This window comes from Phascolarctos cinereus, unplaced genomic scaffold (assembly GCF_003287225.1).
Source record: "Phascolarctos cinereus isolate Bilbo 61053 unplaced genomic scaffold, phaCin_HiC Scaffold_726;HRSCAF=1367, whole genome shotgun sequence".
Lineage (NCBI taxonomy): Eukaryota > Metazoa > Chordata > Mammalia > Diprotodontia > Phascolarctidae > Phascolarctos > Phascolarctos cinereus.
The window spans coordinates 210,516,011-210,535,096 of NW_027556098.1; the positions used below are offsets into that span (position 1 = coordinate 210,516,011).

The 19,086-nt window shown below is 34.0% G+C and overlaps 1 protein-coding gene across 1 annotated transcript in view; it reads right to left on the reverse strand.

Moving 5' to 3' along the window:
* AGPS (alkylglycerone phosphate synthase) overlaps positions 1-19,086 on the reverse strand; it is a 151,400-nt gene that overhangs the window by 48,291 nt on the left and 84,023 nt on the right. Inside the window, exons 12-14 of the mRNA XM_020991046.2 lie at positions 13,493-13,544; positions 9,651-9,727; positions 5,393-5,505 (exon numbers count right to left, since the gene is read on the reverse strand). Coding sequence (XP_020846705.1) covers positions 5,393-5,505; positions 9,651-9,727; positions 13,493-13,544 — 242 coding nt within the window. The remainder of the gene's footprint in view (positions 1-5,392; positions 5,506-9,650; positions 9,728-13,492; positions 13,545-19,086) is intronic.

Below are 19,086 nucleotides of genomic sequence, written 5' to 3' on the forward strand. Positions count from 1 at the left end.
ACCTATGCGTAGAGCACTACGTACTTTAGGCAGTAAAAAAGAAGCAAAAATACTGCCCCATGTTTAAATAGTTCACAGTCTTCTGTGGGGAGACAAACATGTACGTTAAACATCGCATGAAAGCCTACAAAGCAACGTAGAGACAAAACACAAGACAACATACAGGTCAGATGCTACATAAATACAATGACAAAGGAAGGTTCTGAATGCCATTATAAATAAGGATGTGCATTGAATACTTTTTTTTAAACCTTGGTTATAACTCATTTCCTGCAACTAACTGTACAAATGCTTTTTCTGGCTCTCATATAAGCAAGTAGATCCTATGTCAAAAAGAAAAGGTAAAACCCCCTCAATTTAGTACAGTTTTTATATGCACAATGAAAAAAATGCTGGTACTGTGAAAGGGCTCTTGGGCTACTTTATCTTAACTCTCTCACTTAACAACCACGGGCAAGTTTTTTCTCTATGCTCAAGCTTCCTCATCTGGAGAAAGGTCTGGCCTGGGTCTCCTGCTCTCCAGCCCCACACCACCAGTGACCCCATCTCAAACTCATCATATCTTAAACTTAATTCACTTTTTTCCCCTCTCACAAATACTCTTATTACAAACTTTCTTTTTTCTCTCGATGGTTTATCTTTGTAGGCATTCAGGTTTTCTTCCTCATGCCTCACTCTCCCTCACTCCATTTATCCAACCAGTTGACAAGTCTTACCCATTTTACCTCCAAAATACCTACTCTCTCTCTACCCACCTCTATCTCCCCACCTATATGGCCAACCTCTCTGATTAGGCCCTCCTCATCTTTGACCTGGACTGTTGTCTAATTAGTCCTCTTCCTCATGTCTAGTCCTCCTCCACACAGCTGTCAAAGTCATACTCCCAAAGCACAGGAACGGCAATGTCACTCCCCTGATAAGATGGCTCTTTATTATCACTAGGTCCAGTAACAAACATCTCTATCTGGCACATAAAGACTTCTATAACTTCATTCTAACTTACCTTTCCAGATTCGTTACACATTATTCTTTCTCTGGCAAACTTGAAGTAAGTCAAACTGGCCTCTTCCCATCTCTTACACATAAAACTCTACCTCTATCTCCATGCTTTTGCCCCACACTTCCCGGCCTTTGTGCCTAGAATACATTCTCTCTTCATTGTGTATGTGTGTACACTGTCTCCCTTCAAGCACATGGGAACAACTTTTAGTGCTGAAATTAAAACTTAAAACAATGTCACATGCATTGAGTAATACATAGAATCATTACCAGTTTTCATGGAATTAGTCATAAATAGTAAGACTCACATAAATAAAAATAATTACTGCTTTTATATAATTAAATCAATCATTTCTAGAGTCAGTTGGTGAAAGAAGTGGGGAAATAAGAAGGAAAACAGAGTTTTTAATTCCTATGGGTCCTCCATCAGGTTATGAACAATGGAAAAGATTTCTGTGCTGCCTCAAACCAACTCCAATATCTATACTGAGTCAGTTTCCAAAACAAACAAGATAAAACACATCATAAGCAATGGCACATCATAAACCAACCAACAATCATTTAATAAGTGCCTACTAGGTATTGGGCACTATGCTAGGTACAGGGATACAGAGACAAACGTGAAACGTCCCCATCCTCAAAGAGGTTAGACTCTAACATGAGAAATAACATGCATATTTTTAGGTACAGACAAAACATACACAAAACAAATACAAGGTAACTTGGTGGAGTGGGGAGGTTGGAGAATGACTATTCATAATGGGAAGGATCAAAGACGGTCATAGACGGATGGCTGCTAAAAAAGAAAGATGTCACAGAAAAGCAGATCATCTGGCCCATAGGTATCCTTGAGTGACAGGTAAAACCTCTGATAAAATAAGCAGCAATAGAAAAGTGAGTCTATAGCCTTTTAACACATAAAGCTTAAGGGGGGAAACTATCTATACTTTCAGGCCTTCACTTGTCAGGGAATGACCTGATGATCTGATTGTGTAAAGGCTTCATTAAACTGAATTAAAGCAAGAAGTATGGAATTAGCTCTTAAATTCAAGTAATTTCATTTGAATCTTTGTGGGGCCAAATGACCCACATTAGCACCCATTACCTCTTATTCTCCTACTAGGAAGAAAAGAGAAGAAAAAAAAAGACAACCCAACACAAAAATAAGAAAGACATGGGAAGACCTGGGTAAGCTTACATCGCAAAACTACAAGAAGGTCAAGACTAGAAGTTAAGATCTGGCCTACGGCTATTGAAAATTATGCTGATTCAGTGACCCATTGTTTCTAGGCCTGCTTGTCAAATCAGTGATGGGGGAAGCTCTATTGGGGAGGCATCATCTAGTCTGCAAACTTTCTCTTACCTGCAATTTATCCCATAGTTCCTACCTGCTAGCCTTCCCCCTATGGGCAATTGGGGAGGTGCTGAGGTGCAATGGCCCATCCTCTTTTTGCTGATGTGGACCTATCTGAATTGTCTTTATCTCATTATGAAAGTTATCAATAAAAGCTGGCTCCATCTTCAATCCCTTACTGATTCCCAGTGATTAGCCCATCAATGTGCTGCTACCTTGATATACTGTAATAAACTCCTTTTAATTCTCTTAGCCCTGAGTTTTGCCTCATTAATCAGGCTGAAAGCCTGAATGAAGAAATTTCCTTTTAACACTGACATTCACATTTTGAAAATTATCAAGAGCAACTATTACTAGAAGGTTTTGTAGCTTTTCCATAACAATGTAATTTCCCAATGCTTAGTACATTTAAGCCTATATATATGTTCTCCTACAGTTTCTTAAAGCTCTTTGGAAAAACACTCACAAAGCACTGTGTACTTGTCTGGGAACCAGAGGGATCAGAAAAGAAGGAGGGAACTTCATTTCATTCCATAATAGAAATCTCCATGAATGTAGGAATGAAAGAATGAATGAAAAATCCTTTTCCAACAATTTTTTTTTGGTGCACCAAATATCCTGCTAAGCACTGGGCATACAACTGCAAAAAGACAGATAGTTTCTGCCCTCAAGTAGTTTACATTCTAATCAGAAAGAAAACATAAACAGAGAAGCTGTGACACAGGAGGGCTGTTTTAGTTTGGGAGATCAAAAAGATGGTGAGTGGCACCACAGGGCAGCAGACTTTTGACAAACACTTTTAAGTAGCAAAGAGGATATTGATTTGATTATAGTTCTAGAACTAGAAAAGGTTAGAAAGCATAGGTAGCCAAAGATCCCACAGGAGATTAAGCACCCATAACCAGCTATTTGATTAACTGGAAGCCCCGGTCACCAACAGAAGTTTCTTGGATTACTTCCCTAACACATACAAATGAGAGACTGCTCAGTTACGGGCAAAAGATACTGAGACATTATGAGAGCACAGGGCTCCTGCTTATGGCTGGCTTTATCCCTTCCTTTCCTAGAGACCAAATGAGTTAGACCTTAACTGTTCCCACTTCCAGCCCAAAGCTAAGAGAAGGGATGGGGAGAGATAAGCATCAGTCACAGTAATCTAGCTCCATGGTAATATTTAAATAAAAATAAACCATGCCCTACAAAAAGGGCTGTGCCTTGAAACATTTATAATCAGCATTGCCAAACTAGATTGCAGAAACAACATCAATGATGTTAGGTCACATTACAAGAAAACACCACCATAAGGTGGTAACTAACTGGAACTGCACTCAAACCACAGAGCAACAATACTCTGGTCCCCCAGCACTGGTAAAACAATTCAATTCTATGTACATTAACTTCAATACCGCAGTAATAAATTCTAGAATTCACAGCATAGAATTTTAAAGTTTCAACTACATAAATTCTAACTTAAATGTTTTACAAGGAATTTCAATTTGTAAAGGTTTTTAAGTCAATATTTTAGGCTAAATTAGTTGTATGCTACCTAAAATTAGAATTTCATTTTTGATTCTCAGTCAATAAATATGAAGTATTTGAATTAAGACCAAAATAACAAACCCAAACAAAAATTTTTTAAAGATAAGGAATTGGACACAGAATGATTAAATCCCTTACCAGTGGTCACATCAAATCTCAGCAAAAAATTGCAAGCACAACTGAAACCCAGTCCCACCATTTAGTCACTAAACTTTCTCTTCTTTCTGGAGAAATTATCTTTTTAGCTAATTTAACCAACACTCAGTGGCTTTTTCTGATAAGGAAATGGAGCAGAAAAAAAAAGAGTGGGGAGGGAGAGGAGAAACATTAGACGTTATTGAACCATATTTTTCCCCTGATAAAAATTATACTTGCTAATTTCAAAATGGAGCAAAAAAAATAAATTTGCAATATGTAAGGCCAATATAATAACAAACACACTCTAAAAACTTGGCCTTGGTTAAGATTAATTAGATTACCTCCTCAAGAATACCTCACTTTTACCACTCAATCTCCTTAATCCTAGCAACAAAAAGTAAAAGCCTATTCATGACGTATATTAAAAAAATACATAAAGCAGGGTATTCTAAGACCTTTGTTTCCATACTAGATATTAATGTGCTTTCTGTGGTACAAAGCAAAATACAGAGGACAATAAATATATACAAAGATTATTTTGAACTGAATAGAAGTACACTGTATATTTCTAAAGATTAAGTTCTAGTAATATAAAGATACATTAAGAACTGACTGGAAAGTGGATTACAAACATCAATGTATATTCAACAGTAGACAATAGTTTCTGTAAAACGGGGTCATTTTATGTTTTAAAGTAGGACAGAAAAAAAAAACGTTGCTGGGACAAATGACATTTTCGCTATGGTTTTCATTGATCAGTCTTGTAATCCATCAAACCAGACAGACAGAAACCACCCTATCATTACTCAGCCTGTTACAGAAGTGAAATGTTTTCTGTTTCTTTGTACCAACATAAAACAATCAGTGACAGGGGGTGGGTTATAGATAATTTATCAAATGCCTTTGATTAAACACAATTTCCTTTTAAAAACATACTAATAGCTTGCTTTATTCATATGTTATTGTCAATACTGTCCACTAAATATTAACCTAACGATATGGACCTCTCCTTCCATATGGCACACTACGCTGCTACTTTTAGATACACATACATTGTGAAAACAAACACTAATTTAAAGACTTAAAGAAAAACATTCAAAATGCTATGTCTGGTCAGATAAACAGACATAACAGAACAGTCTGACTTTCTGTAAAACCGATAACGCTCATGAAGTAATAGTTAAATATCCTGTCATTCAAAATACATTACTGTATAACTACAAATTCAGTAACACAAACAGGATAAAATAAACCAATTTATGCATGTTAGAGATGTTAAAGGGATATAAATTTAACTTTAACTTCTGTTTTGCATTAATACATTTTTCTCAAAGAATTATAGACATTTTTAAAAAGTCATACCCAAATTTGGCAGCTATATCATACACTTGTTTTTCATGTTGAAGAACCTTCTCTCGATCCCCCTCGAAGAGTAATGTAGCTACACTTAGCTGGTTGGGATCAAATCCTTTAAACTGAAATGAAAAGGTTTTTTATTAGAATAAATCATACCCTACAAAATAAAGAATCAAGATACATTGTACTCTTCCTCCTCTTCACCTGCTGCCCCCCACGCCAACTTTTTGTTTTAAACAGTATACTTTACATATGAAGACCTTTACAAAGCATCCATTATGTGCTCAACAGTATTTTTTAAAAAAGCTAGAGCCATGTAAGATTTAGTAAATTCCTAGTTTCTAATTCTATTATTTATTTCATTAGTATTTGTTGATCAGAGAGTGGTGAGTAAATGAACAACAAGCATGTTTCATAAATTACAGCTACTGTATAGATATGCACATGGAGAGGCAGACTCCCTATAAAACACTTGTTATTTCATTCTGTTTTGCCTTTGGGACGTTCTCTGCAGAAGATGTCTGGGCCAGCAACTTGTTCTGCTTCTCAAGCACAATGACTATTTTCTAAATTCCTTTACTGTAGCTTCAATCCACTGACATGTCTAGTAAAGTAGGGTGAAGCAAGACAGGAATTTGCACGTTCCTCCACAACTGCCAAGGAAAACTGAATAAAATATGTCAACTAGCAGTGAAGAATTACTGAATATTCAGTAAAATGTTGCTAGAAAGATGAATGTCTCCACATTTCATCCTTCTGGTAATACAGCTACTAGAAGAAAAAGAACCAAAGGTTAAGTATAGCAAAGCAGAGATAAATAAAAATGCTCACAGCAGAACAAAGAGCTAGAAAAGAATGACTGACTAAACAAGGCTAGGAGATGTGATTATGTAATCAGTAAATGGGCAGCTAGGTGACGCAGTGGATAGAGTACTGGGCCTGAAGTCAGGGAGACTCATCTTCCTGAGTCCAAATCTGGCCTCAGACACTTACTAGCTGTGTGACCCTAGGCAAGTCACTTAACCCTGTTAGCCTCAGTTTCTTCATCTATAAAATGAGCTGGAAAAGAAAAAGGCAAACCATTCCAGTATCTTTGTCAAGAAAACCCAAAATGGGTTTTCCGAAGGGTCGGACATGACTGAAAACAAGTGAATGACAACAATCAATACTGCTGTGTCTGGACTCATAAGACAGAGGTTTGAAACCCTGTTCTACCCTATACTGTCTGACCTTGGACTGGTAACAACTTCTTTGAGCCTCAATTTCTTCATGTATAAAATGGGCATAACAACACCTGACCTACCTACATGACCAGGTTGTTGACAAGATCAAATGAAATAACTTATTCAAAATGTGCTATCTCTAGCCCTAGAGTGTCCACTCAAGCCAATCACCTCAGCTCCCTCCCCACTAGAAAACTGGTCTTCATTTCTTCAACCTGCCTAGGCTTTAATAGGATAGCTTTGGCCTTATATTTCTCAGTACCAGCTCTCCACAGCTCTTCCCATCTCTGACACCCTGGTTTTTCCCTCTCTATTGTGCATTATCTTCCTCCATTAGAATGAAAGCTCCTTGAAGACAGGGACAGTCTGGTAAGCTTTTATTTGTAACCCTAGCACTGTGCCTAAACATAGCACTTAATAAAAGTTCTAGTTAGCTAGCTAGCTTATAAATATATCAGTTAGTAGTAGCAGCAGCAGTAGTAATTACTTTTAAAAAATAAGTACATCTACGTTACTCTGAAGAATAAAAATAAATTTTACTTCTATTTCAGTTGTAGTAACAGCTTATATAACAAACAAAGCATCAACAATTGAAAGACAGAACCTCTGGAGTCCCAAGAAGCTACAGAGAAATAGACTTCAGCTCCTGAGAAATTTAAAAGGTTGCTAACTTTGATTCATATGGAAAAATATCAAAGGTAAAGCAAGAATCTACCATAAGCTCTGACATCCTTAAAAACTAAAATTAACAAACTATAACAATGAGTTTGCTATACTTTGGAGATTTATTAAAAATGCTCCTCCATTAAAGTCCTACCTTAATGCTTTAGGCCAAGGGCTATGCCAGAGTAGTAAGACCTTAGAATTCCTGCATAGCTGGAAAGGCTTTAAATAGATGAAGGCAATGGGTTAGATGTTTATTAACCAAGGACCAATCTGAATGATCCTGGAAAAGCTTATCACAAGAAAGGGATGGCTGCCAGTGATTAATTTTTTCAGCCACAGCAACTCACTACACTCTATACTACAACTGGAGGGAGTATATGATCTACATTGCTAGAAAAAGTACTCCTACAGATATCATGGATCTTGGAACTATTAAATAACAACAGAACCTTTCACTAAAAGTCTAGAATGGGTCTGAGAATATATGACTAAAATACACTGACACTAAAATTCCAAATACTATGAGACTAGTAGTACCTTCCAGAAAACCCTTAGGATGAATCTCCAAAATACAGACAAGTTGACACAGAAAAAATTCTTTTTCAAATTCAGGTTGCATTAAATGACCACTACAGTACCCTATTTTGACCTGAGTCTACGAAAATAAAATGTCTTGGTTCTTCAGAAGCTTCAAAACTGACAATCTTGGTAACCAAGACTATATTCCACGTGGAGTGAAATCTACCCTAACATAAGAAGGAATTAAAAACAACAAAAAAGTTATTTAGGGTCAAAGTATGAGTTATATTAAATTAGACTGTTTTTAGCAATGTCAAAAATCAACATAGAAATGTCAATAATTAATTGTAATAGATATGATCAGTACCAACAAAACACTATGGCTGTAACTGAAGACAATCTTATCATAAACAATAAAGGTTTCCTAATGGTGAGTTCTTGTAAGATATCTAGCAAAATAACAAATGAAAAAGAGATGGAAAAGTTCCACTCCAGACTAAACCTAAAGTATATAACAATTCTATTTCTAAAAAAATTTATCTTTTGTCTTTACAGAGGTTATTTCCTAATATAACCCCTATCCCGTCCACCGTACTAAACCCTCTCGTAACAAAGAAAAAAAATTAAACATAGCCAATACACAAAGTGACTCCATGATGATGTTGTACCATTCTACCCCAACAATCCACCACCTTTCTGCTAAGAGAAGGGAGTTCTTGTGTCTTCAACTGTTCTTCAGAACCAACCCTAATTACTATTCTATTTCACAAATAGTCTTCAATCAGCAAAGCATACATAATAAGCAGTACCAATGTCTATTTCCTGCTTAATTATCCCTGCTGAATCTAAGAAACCTCTCTTATGAGACATTAGTCAGATGGTACATAGTAATGCTGCATGAAAAATCAAAAGACCAACGAAAGACAGATCTTGACAACTATCCAAAGTAAGCTACAACTTCAGGAAAAGATCACTCAAAACAAAAATTCTTTCATACTCATATCCCACAGAAAATTTAAATTATTTTGTATGCTACTGATAAACTTTAATGTTAATAAGTGCAGCCAAATTAAAATACATGTTTCAGCTAATGTCATCTTGACAATACAATGATATAGAGGCAAATAATTTATAATATAAAGAAGATTCATCTAAATTAAGCACAGAGAATGCAAATTTGTTGCCTGAGCTATTAAAGAAAACGTTCTGACTCAGCTTCAGCAATTACGAAGGGATATGGAATTTTGATGAGTCATAACCATGCAAGATTATCACTGCCCTAGACCAAATGACATTGGATAAGAAGCAAAATCAGTTGGAATTACCAGCCCCTACAGGACAAAAAAAAATTATGTGGATAATCACTAGAAGGTATCAGAATTTTGTTACCCAGTTTATCTTGTCTTAGTCTAAAACAAACCATGAGACTCCCTACAATATCTGAACTTAACTGTTTTTCAGCAAGAAGAAATTCAAAGTCAAGTGACCAACATAAATTTTAAGCCCCACCCACCCAAATAATACCATACAAAGAAAGTAATTTCTGAAATATATTTATTTCTAACATGGAAAAGTGTCCCCTAAACAGCAATATTAGACTGCCTTCATCACCCCCAATCTCAAAATAAACAATAAGTGTATTGATAAAGAACATAAAAGGCTACAATTACAAATGTATTTGCTCGGAAGGAAAAAAAAGCCTTAAAACAAGAAAGCAGACTTGTGCTTAATAATATAATATTTTACCTTGCACAGCATAAATGATTTTCTATAAGTGTTCAAAGTGGTTCTATGGGCTTTTTAGAATTCCCAAAATATACAGCATTAATATTTTTTTTAATTTAAAAAATAAATACCTTTGTGATGTAAAATTTTTTCAATCCATCCAAAAATGATGTAAAAATAGAGGAAACCTGAGGTTTAAGAGCAAGGCCTAAAGTAAGGGAAAAGAATTGTACATTTTAAAGCAATAGCAAAATCTGTGATTTTCAAGCAGCAAAAATATTAAATATAATTTTTAGAGTCTAACAATTTTTTAATGTTTTTGAACTTGAGATCTAAAAAATTCCCAATGGAATTGACACGGATTAATCAAAAGAAAACAAGAAGACTCATTTCTAAAACCCCTTTCCAGATTAAAAAAAAAAAAGATAAATAACTAAATGTAATTAATACTAAATCTAGGTTGGGTTATCTTTCAATGACATAGTATGTACATAATAAAAGCAACTTCATTAATTTTTATTTCACTGAGATCAGCCAATGGTAACTGATTTCATTTTTTTAAAATTATTCAGAAACCATTCAGATCAATTGCCAAACATGGAGTCAATATCAAGTTTATTTTATTTTTTTTTCTTAACGGTTATGCCACTCATGCAGAATTCTTGGCATAAAACTAGTAATTGCTTCTTTAATTACACGCAGAGAATTAAAATTGCCAGAATAGCATAAATGGTGTCTCAGAGTCTGTTAAATTAACATCTTTGCCTCGGGACTGAGCTTAATTGAGATGAAAGCCTTTTACTGTTTTTCCATTGTTTTCTGTTAGCAGCAACTTCTAAAAACTCCCATGACTGCTCCATTTTAAGGACCATGCATCTGGCCTTCATGCTATGAGCCCAATTCATAAAAAGGTTGAGCACCATTTACATGGTATTTTTAAGTCCTATTAAAACTACTTTAAAAGTTTAAATCCTTAAAATCTGAAAAGAGAAAACCAGCAGAAGCATTCTACGTAACTACAAAAAGTTCTTTGCAACAATGGATTAAAAATCTTTTTATTCACAGTATTTTTACACTGAAATTAAATACTGTTTCTCTTGGTTTTAAAATCAATGAAATCGCTTTATATATTTCTACTGGTTTTTAATAAGAAATCTTGTGAAATCAAAAGATCAGCATAATGATATTGTGTGACAAGTAAGTGAATTCTTATACTTCAATATATCAAGACCTGTGATTACACCATTATAGGTAATCCCCCTAGCAATACACACCATAACCATTCTATCAGTTAGTGGCTGGTCTTTGAAAGCTAATGTGACCAAAAAAAAAATCTATCATCCTTAAATCAATTTGGTGATGAACCTTTCTGATTATAACTAAGCTAGTTCTCACACAACAGACAGCCCTCTACTGGAGCCTGTGCACAAAGCCTTTCCAACTTTACTGGGTCTGCCAAAGCTTGTGTTCCACTGGCATAACCCTGAGTGTCACCTCAAGGCCACAGTAAGACAGCAGAGAAAGATGTCTGTTTCTTATTATATTTTCAGTTCCTGGATCATCAATAACAGAAATTCTGTTTAGTAAATTGTTTACACTGATATTCCTTTGAAATAAATTACCTTAAGTTCTTTTTTTCTAGCATACATCCTGACAGACATCATACAGCAGAGACTGAAGTAAAAGACCTACTTAGCATTAAATGGGAAATTTGGTTTGGAAACATTTCATCTCCTTAGCTTCTATTCCAAAAGGATAACAAAAACAATTTAGAAGAGCAACACTTATTTGGGAGAAATCACCTTTTGCTGACAGGTATTTCAGTGGGTCAAGCAACCATATTTATCAGAGTTTATTAACTGCAATATTTATTTGTTTCTAAATTAATGTTGCCTATCTAAGCATGCTCATTTTATAGATATTGTTTTATCTCATTTGGTCAACAAAATGAAATATTTCCTAATTACAGTATCCATACACTTTGATGTGTTAGTGAATCAACATGTATTTATCGAATACCTACATTTAGCTGAGGCCTGCACTAGAAGTCATCCACAATATCCCCTCATCTTTGCTAGTTTTTAATTGGGGTAAAAGAGAGTAAAAACTATGATGTAGACAAAAATAAGGCAAATGATAGCACCTATGTATGCAACCATACACATATGTGACATGTGTGGAGGATAGACAGATTAGAAGATGGCCAGGTGAGAGTTCCTAAGATGAATCCCAACAAGTTCTAAAAGGTTGGGAAATCCTGCTATGTGGTACCACAAAAATTGGGCGTGTGTCATTGTTTATTTTGTACTCCCAAAGTTGGTTTACTGTCCTTTTTGGACTTTATAGTTTTATTATTGGGGGGGAAATAAGTTATTCTTACTAAAGATAACTGTAATGGGAAATGGAAGTTGCTGCTCCCAGATAATTTCAAAAGAATGTAGGGTAGAGAAAAAATGGAAATGTTCAGCACTAAGCTTCATCTAGCTAGATTCGTTGATAATTCTGTTTTGACAAAACAGGTACTTCCCAAAAAATCCCAAACAAAACCATATCTGTAGACAAGGAGTACAGCTTAACAGATAGAAAGCTGACCTTGGATACTGGTTATGTAAACCTGGCCAAGTCACTGACCAGCTCTCAATGCCCTAGGCAATGTTCTAAGAACACTGTTGCAGAGCACTGGAATTTCCCTGCGTTGATAAAATCATAGGTTCAGTTTGAAAACAAGCATATTTTTATATGAACTTTCAGAATACTTACGAAAGGATTTTTATGTCTGAAGAGAAAGTCTAGTTGGAAAGCCTCTGATATTTTAAATGGTAGTGAAAAAATAATTTAATGAATGCAACATGACTGAGAAAAGAAATCATACCTTATAAAAGTGGCAAGTCTATTTACTCTCTCAATTAAATAATTAATAAAATGTACAGGAACAGAATATAGTGACTGCTCTTGAATAATGCTAAAAGTAGGTCGGAAATTTCTCAATGCCATTTACTTCATGATTCCCTGGGATGATATAACATTTTCTGCCCTAAGAATTTTCAAAAGGCAGATTTACTTTATTTTAAACTTTCATTTTGGAACGAATTATATACTTTATCACAAAATCTACTAAAATCACACATACATATAAAACATTTTCACTAACAAATCTAATGAATGATGTTACACTGTTATAATGTTATAATGAAGATTCTATTTACAGTATCTAATCTGGAAAGTCATACTGATAACTGGCGCACGTAACTCAGAAGGTACTATTATATATTATAATATATAATAATGAATACATAAAAATGAAATGCAGATAAGTGAAGCAGAAATTAAATTTCTTTCAGGTACTAAATTATTGAATAAGTCAAAGAAATAGCCATTTGTATGTAGCTAAAATAATTTTTTTAAACTTTTAATATATATTAGATCCAAACAGCTACAGATAGATTCTGCACACCTATGACCATTTCCCAATGCATTCATCTAAATTATACCTCCACGTATGACACAACGAATCAATTTATCCTGTTTTTCAGTGTTTGGGCCTATTTCTAATAAACATTATTTGCTTTAGGGTTCCTAACCTTTTTTGTACTATGAACTCTTTTGTCGGTCTGCTGAATCTTATGAACCCTTTCTCAGAATATTTTGCTGCCTTCATTTCTAATTGAAAGAAATGCTGAATTTTTTTTTCCCATCCAAGTTCACAAACTCACAGAAATCTATCCTAAGGCAAAGAACCCTGGCTCTATAGGAATTATAAGGAACATGTGATCTAACAAGCTATTTAATAAACTAACCATTGTAAATAAACTAAACATTGTATAAACATCATAGAAACAACAAAAAATTGAGGTCAAGTGGCTGAAATTTTGCAAAACATTTTTAAACAAATTTAAACACAGAAGGGGATGAGCAAATTATAAGAATAACTAAGTTGACAAACAACTTTACAAATTAGTATTCCTTAACTTACCAAACTGAAACTGCATATTGTCCATGAGACGAATGGATGCAGGAGCACATCTCTGTTCAAAAAGAAAGACAAAAAAATGGATTTTAAAATGTTTACTACTCAAAGAGACTATTTGTTGTGAGAGGAAACTTATTTGTCCAAATGTATATGTCAAGTAAACAAGAGCTTCGTTAATATAAGAGAAGTTTTCTAAGTACTTTGTACAAAGTCAAATAAAGCAAGATAAAAATACATGCAAAAAAGGGGGAAGATAATATGAAAAGGAAAAAAAACCTGGATCAATTATCTAACAGGGGGAGGTACACTGGATCATTTTTATCGTGTTTCTTTTTAAACAAGAAGGTTGGCCTAACGCTATTAAGATAAGTCCACAGGGCAAAATCCTAAAGGAAGTTACTCTAAAATTAAACCATGAGGCAAGTAGGAAGTTTAATTAAAAACTGAATAAGTTTCCTAGAGTATTACACTTAATCACTACTGAATTTCTGTCATTTGGCACATACCATTCTTAAAATGCTGGCACACATGAGAAGAACTGCAGGAAGTTTTTGTGAAGCAGAATATTTTAATTCTTTTAAAATTATCTGCAATAAATATCAATATACAATATGATGTCCTACACATTTTGAACTAAAAATTGAAATATGTGACCTATTATTAATCCTCTTTTGGACTTCTTTTAGTTCATTTAAAATATGAAAACCACACCTAAAGTTTCTAGAATTTCAAAATCCTTTAATTGGGGAGACACTGAGGCATCAAAGTATATATTAGTTTTCTAAAACAAACATAAAAGTATGTATCCATTGAAATAAGCTTAAAAACTACAACATATTAATATTAACACAATGATATATTATTTCCTTGTGCTAGAGAAAAACAGATGGACAGCTCTTCATCTTTGTGACACTTTTAAAAAACCCAACATGTTGCCCAAGTCATCAAGCTCCAAGTTAGCTAAATGCTCTGCATTGAAATGAAATTAACTGAATTACAAAGGAACCTTCTTAGCTTCTGCATAAAATTTTGAAGTGATGAAATTTCTATTAATTAACTATTTTAAAGTCACAAAATTTTAACATTAAATAATTTTATAAATTTTTATAATTTAAAGCAGGGTCATTTGCCAGTCACCTTTCTTTAACATTAGGCTTAATAATTTTTTTAAAATCCATTAACCAACTGTAGAACATGAAAAAGAAAACATTAAGATCTTGTCATTAGTAATAATAAGGAACATTATATATCACAGAAATTACTTCAAACCTTTAAAGTCAAAATGAGAGTTTGTTATTTTACATGTTAAAAGTTTATTTCTTCAGTTTTCGCACTAAGTGCCAAAATTAATTCACTACAAGGAAGTCTACATTGGATCTAGGGAAAGGGCATATGGTAATCCATTTATAAAACCATAATAATACCTTTTATTCACATAGCACTTGACTCTATTCAATCCACAGGCCAACCCTTTTAAGTAATGGGTATCATCATACCTATTTTATCCATGAAGAAAAACTGTGGCTCAGAAAGAGTAAATGGCCCAAAATCATACAGCTGGTCAGTGTAAGATCTGAAAACTGTGCAGGTTTTCCCACTGCAATTTAGTTCTCTTACCAGTGTACCATGCTGCCTTTATATGCATGATAAAAATTTCAAAGTAAAATTATAAAGAATTTGGTACATATATCATATGCAATAATGTTCTAAGTATTGCCTTAAATGAAAAGTAAAAATCCGATATTTTCACAGTTTGAAGCAATCAAGTTTTAACTATATCATTACATATGCAAATACTTAATCCTCAGAGTGGGGAAACTCTTAAGAGTGGGAATAGCCTCTATTAAACTCACCACCCATCTATGACTTAAGAGATAAGTACTAGTACACTGCCTGAGTGTACACAGAGGTTGAATGACTTGTCCAGGATCACATAGCTATTAAGGAGCAGGAATTTGTCTATTGACAGACAATTTTTTTATATTTTACTATAATTTATCCTATGTGTACAAATGTAATTTAAATATAATTACATGGAGATATTTAAATTTTGCTTTGAAATAAAAATTTTCATTCTATCTCTATTTTCTCTGTCTTATGGATAAAAAATAAACTACTGTTTATCAAACTATCAAATGATAGTTTGGCCTTCCAAGGAATTCTTAAATCCCTGACTTTCTAGCATTAAGTGCCAGAGGATTTGAAACTTGGGTCTTCCTGACTCCAAGCTTACCATTCTAACTACTTACTATGCTGCCTCTTTGTTACATAAGTGGATAAAGAAAAAACTATTTTGGTTTAACTTTATTATTGATGATGATAATAATAGATCACTCTGATATATTACTTTAGAGTTCATGAAGCTTATTTTCCACATCCTAATGAAGAAATGGAAAAAATATTTATTAAGCACTTACTATGTGCAAAGTGCTATGCTAACTATTGGGGATAAAAACAGAAAAGCAAGACTGTTTCTGCTCTTAAGGAAAGGACAATAACACTTTCAGCGATAAGTCAGGTGGAAAGGCCTAGTGGTCCTTATGTTGCAAATGTAAAGCAGATGGACGTGCATCTTTTTCAGTATCATTTCAACTGCAAAAACTATATCTCTCTCTGAAATTCTACCATTTGACACTCCTCAGGACTTTGGTGCTGAGAATTTCCCTTCTGGGTCTACCACAGCTGTGGCTGAAGAGGAGGCAAGGGCTGTAACCCTACAAAAGCAGTTACCAGGTCACATCTTTATAGGGTTAATTCCCTAGATGATGGCTATGAGGATTGGGCAAACAGCAGTTGTTTGATTCCTAGATCTCTTGGAATTCAGGGCCCTGCGCTAACACTACCAAAATTACAGGGGGCATTACGGTCAGAGATGTAGTAGGGGACTGACTAAGCATGTGCTGCCTCCTGTCACATGGTTTGCTGCCCAGGATGATGATTTTGGGGGCTAGGTTGGGAACAGGACTAGTGGTCTGGGGGGCACTGCTATTCCTGAGGTTCTTGTCAAGTAGGTATTGTAAAAGTTATTATTACTAATTTTTTATAAATAAAGGGATAAATGTAGTTTAAGTGACCCACTGGCATAGGATTATAAGATATATAATACAGGACTCTGAATTAGGAGACTTGGGATTCAAATTTTAGTGTTCATTCCAAACTACAAATTCCAAAGTAAGTAAAAGATACATACTTCAAGCTGGATGAAGTAACACTTAGATCAGTTTCCCAGATATCAAAGGAAGATAAGTTTTCTCTATATCTAGTTAAATACCTTCTCAATAGTTAAGAACAAAACCTAGCCATTATAATAAAAAAAAAATAGATAATGTACAACAGTCAAAACCCAATGTGTATAACAACTTCAATGGTATTAAAATTACTTTTCATTAAAAAACAAAACTGGTAATAAATAGCCTAGTAAAATACTCTTTATATTAGTAATTAATTTCATACCTAGAAATCCAAAATAACTTAACTCTTTCCTAATCTCTTATCTTCTTGCTCTACTCAGACTTTTTTATTCTTTTGATGTGAGTATCCCAAATTGGAAACAATATGGCTCCAAAGATGAGAAAAGTGAAAGAAAACATTTTATCACATATTTGTTTAGCACATACTTTACAATCCTTTTTATTATTGTGAGTTTTCCCCCCTCCACTTACGAGATCTGAACTTTGATATTAATTTTATAGACTAGCTAGTAGTATTTTATAGACAAAGTAGTGTTTTGGTTATCCTGACACAAACCCCAGTGTACACACACACACACACACACACACACACACACACACACACACATACTTTTAATTAAAAACAGCAAAAATACTAACAACTGGTGCTCTAAATTCAATCTCACATTCTTCATTCAAGAAAGGTCAGAAATATAGCAGAGATGAAAAAGAAAAAAAAATCAGTTATTTGCTTTAAAAGTGACCTCTGCTGGTAGGTGTGTAGAACCACCTTGAAAGGTTGAACCTGTTTTTTTACTTGTTTGAAGAATAAAGTACCTGACATAATAATCAGAACTTCAGGGGACTTGGAACAGTCAAACAAAACAAGCTTATGCCCAATCCGTGCACTAAATGATAACAGCAATTTTCTTCTAGTTTAATAGAAATGAGATCTTCACAGAGTTACTTCACCATTACCAAATTGTGCTGTATACTTAAATGATCAGTAGAAAAAGTTATGGGATATGTGGTAACAATAAACACTAAAATGTTAACATCTGCATTTTTCTTCTAAGCAAAGGAAGCACAAATAGATTGCATTTGCTCCCTAAAACCTGAACATTAATAGAACCATATAAAATTGCTAGTGTCTTCTTACAGCCCTTTTCAAGACAGCAAAGCTAAAAGGCTGACTTGATTAGAATGCCAGAAAAATAGATAACCATTTATTAATACTTTTAAGACTCAGAATTGACATTTTTACAAGAAGTAACAAAGCTGTGGGTTAATCTCAAAAAAAAATCTTTGGCAAAATTTTTTCCAACAAATACTAAACTTTGTTGTTAAACATCAGAACATAGTGGTAAGACTGATTACAAACATCAATCTCAATTCTTAACCATATTATTTCCGCTCCTCAACTGTTTAGAAGAGAATCAGAATGGGACCAGGTAAACTATCCTCAAGCAGAACAGCAAGAATGGAAGATTTGCTACTTGGGGTCAAAGGAGAGGGTGTGGGGAAGAAAGGGGAACTTTCAGTCTTACTGTAAAAACATTTATCAAGTTTGGTTACTCAAGTAACTCAAGTTTGGTTACTCAAGTAACAATTTAAGCATATACTTACAAAAATTAATGATAATACTAAGTAATTTAAATTATAATCTCCTAGTGGGCAGGAACCATGTCCACTTAACTTGCACAGAAAAGATAACAAACTGCCAAATAATACTGAGTTTTAAAATAATTCAATAATGAATATCCTTAACTATATGTTGTAAAGTCTATGTAAGAGTATTTTTCCTACTCTGACATAAGACACCTCAATTTTCTGACGGAAAAATGAATATGTAGTGACCATGAGCTCCTCTTGCTAATAAATTGTTACTGTTGCCATTGATTTTTAAAGCTAAAATCTAGTCGTGATAATAAAAGCTATGGTGCACTTAAGGCTACTTACTGGTATCACTGTGTTAAATTCATTTGCAAGTGTTATCTTACTTTATATTTACACAACAACAACAACAAAAAGACAGAAGTCTTTGTCAATGGTTGAGTTTTCTACTTGCTTTTGAATAGTTTGAAAAAGAAAGTCTCTTTTCACAAAAAGATATATGTGATTAAAATAATTTAGAGTGGAAGGAAAATGACTAAAACATTTTCCTCCTTATGAAAAGAAAAGTAGCATGTTATATATATATAGAACTGATTAGCTCTCACAAACTAAAGTTGCATAAATAAGCACCTCCTAGACAAAGGCTTGGCTTTAAAATTAATCCATGTTGTTGGGTAGGGTTCATAAAAATAAGAGGCATCAACAGAATATCTAGGTAATGAATATAATACCAACATAGCAAATGGACATACAGCTAAGTTAGATAATACCTCTACTTTAGACAAGAAGGGTGAGAAATTATACACCAACTCT